This window comes from Merops nubicus, unplaced genomic scaffold, assembly GCF_000691845.1.
Source record: "Merops nubicus isolate BGI_N331 unplaced genomic scaffold, ASM69184v1 scaffold12150, whole genome shotgun sequence".
In the NCBI taxonomy this organism is placed as follows: domain Eukaryota; kingdom Metazoa; phylum Chordata; class Aves; order Coraciiformes; family Meropidae; genus Merops; species Merops nubicus.
In genome coordinates, this window is record NW_008580919.1 from 1 (window position 1) to 1,226 (window position 1,226).

At 42.2% G+C, this 1,226-nt stretch overlaps 1 protein-coding gene across 1 annotated transcript in view; it reads right to left on the bottom strand.

Annotated features, from left to right (window-relative positions):
* Positions 1 to 98: 98 nt before the first annotated feature.
* Positions 99 to 1,226, bottom strand: part of BCAS1 (breast carcinoma amplified sequence 1) — a gene marked incomplete at its 3' end in the record, with an annotated part of 32,298 nt that continues 31,170 nt past the window's right edge. The window contains exon 9 of the mRNA XM_008945768.1: positions 99 to 266. Coding sequence (XP_008944016.1) covers positions 99 to 266 — 168 coding nt within the window. The remainder of the gene's footprint in view (positions 267 to 1,226) is intronic.

Here is a 1,226-nt window from a genome sequence, read left to right on the forward strand (position 1 = left end):
CTATTGCCAAGGGATTGCTCACTAACCAGCCCCTCTCCCCCAGCCCCAGCCGTGCGGTGAACACATCGCTGAAACTCTGGAAACCGAGTCTCACTCACCAGCTTAAAGAACTTGCGCAGGTTGGCTTTGGGAGTTTTACTTTCCTCTCGCCTAGGTTTCACTTCTGCGACTTCGGGGCTTTTCCTCTCTTCTTTGTCAGGAGTCACAGCTTCTAAAGAGGCGTCTGCTTTTTCGTTGCTTATGATCTCTGCTTCGTCCGATGCGTTCTGGGGTTATTTTAGGCAACATTAAAGTGGAAACAAAATTCAGACTTCATCCGTGAGTTTTGTGGGTTTTTAGAAGAGGTGACAATCAAAGTGCTTCAGCAGTACAGTAAATTGGTACATCATGAACAAGTGTGGCATGAAAACGTTCCCAGCATCACTGTGTCTAAGACTAGTTGAATTCACCAATTCAAAAAGAATATATAAGCTAGTAGGATTCTAAGCACTTGTCTAATCTGAAGAAATAAACCTTCCTGGATGGCACCCCCCGTTCCCAAACAGAATAATTGATATTTGATAACGATTTAAATTAAATTATATACAGGAATATGTGCCCTGAGTAGATGACTCTTGGTGTAAAACCAGTAAAAATGAGAAAAATCATACTCGGGAGTTTGCACACAAAAGCAGGAACAGGATTAATTAAAACACACCATGTACATTAGAAGTTGTTAAAGCTCTCTTTAGCACCTTTGTTAGAGAATGAAACGCAGAAGTGCAACATCCCAGCCACAGCATTCTCAGGCTGGTCACATTTGGAGCACTAGCTCTTCTTCCCAGTTGCAGATATAAATGACTTCTTGAGGAACAAGGTAGTTAAGTTGCTCATCTATTACTTCATTTAATCCCATGGGTCACAATCACCCTCTTTGATAGTGTTGACCCTCATTTGAGTTCAAGAAAAGCTGCTGGGTACTCAGCAGCATTGCCTTTATAGAAGGATTTTGTGTCCCACTGAGCTTTTGTGAATTACTGGAAAGTTCCTTTTATTATAACAGTACTTCAACCAGAGGCATGTGGTTTGTAAATTCCTCTGAAATATGGATCCCCATAAGATTTATTGATTAATCTCCTCCATGTCTCATTCCCCAGCCTTGTCAAGGCTATCCTGGGAACGCTCAATGTATTTAACTGAGCAAGACCTGTGCAGAGCAGAATCCGTGAACGAGAGGCACATTCCTG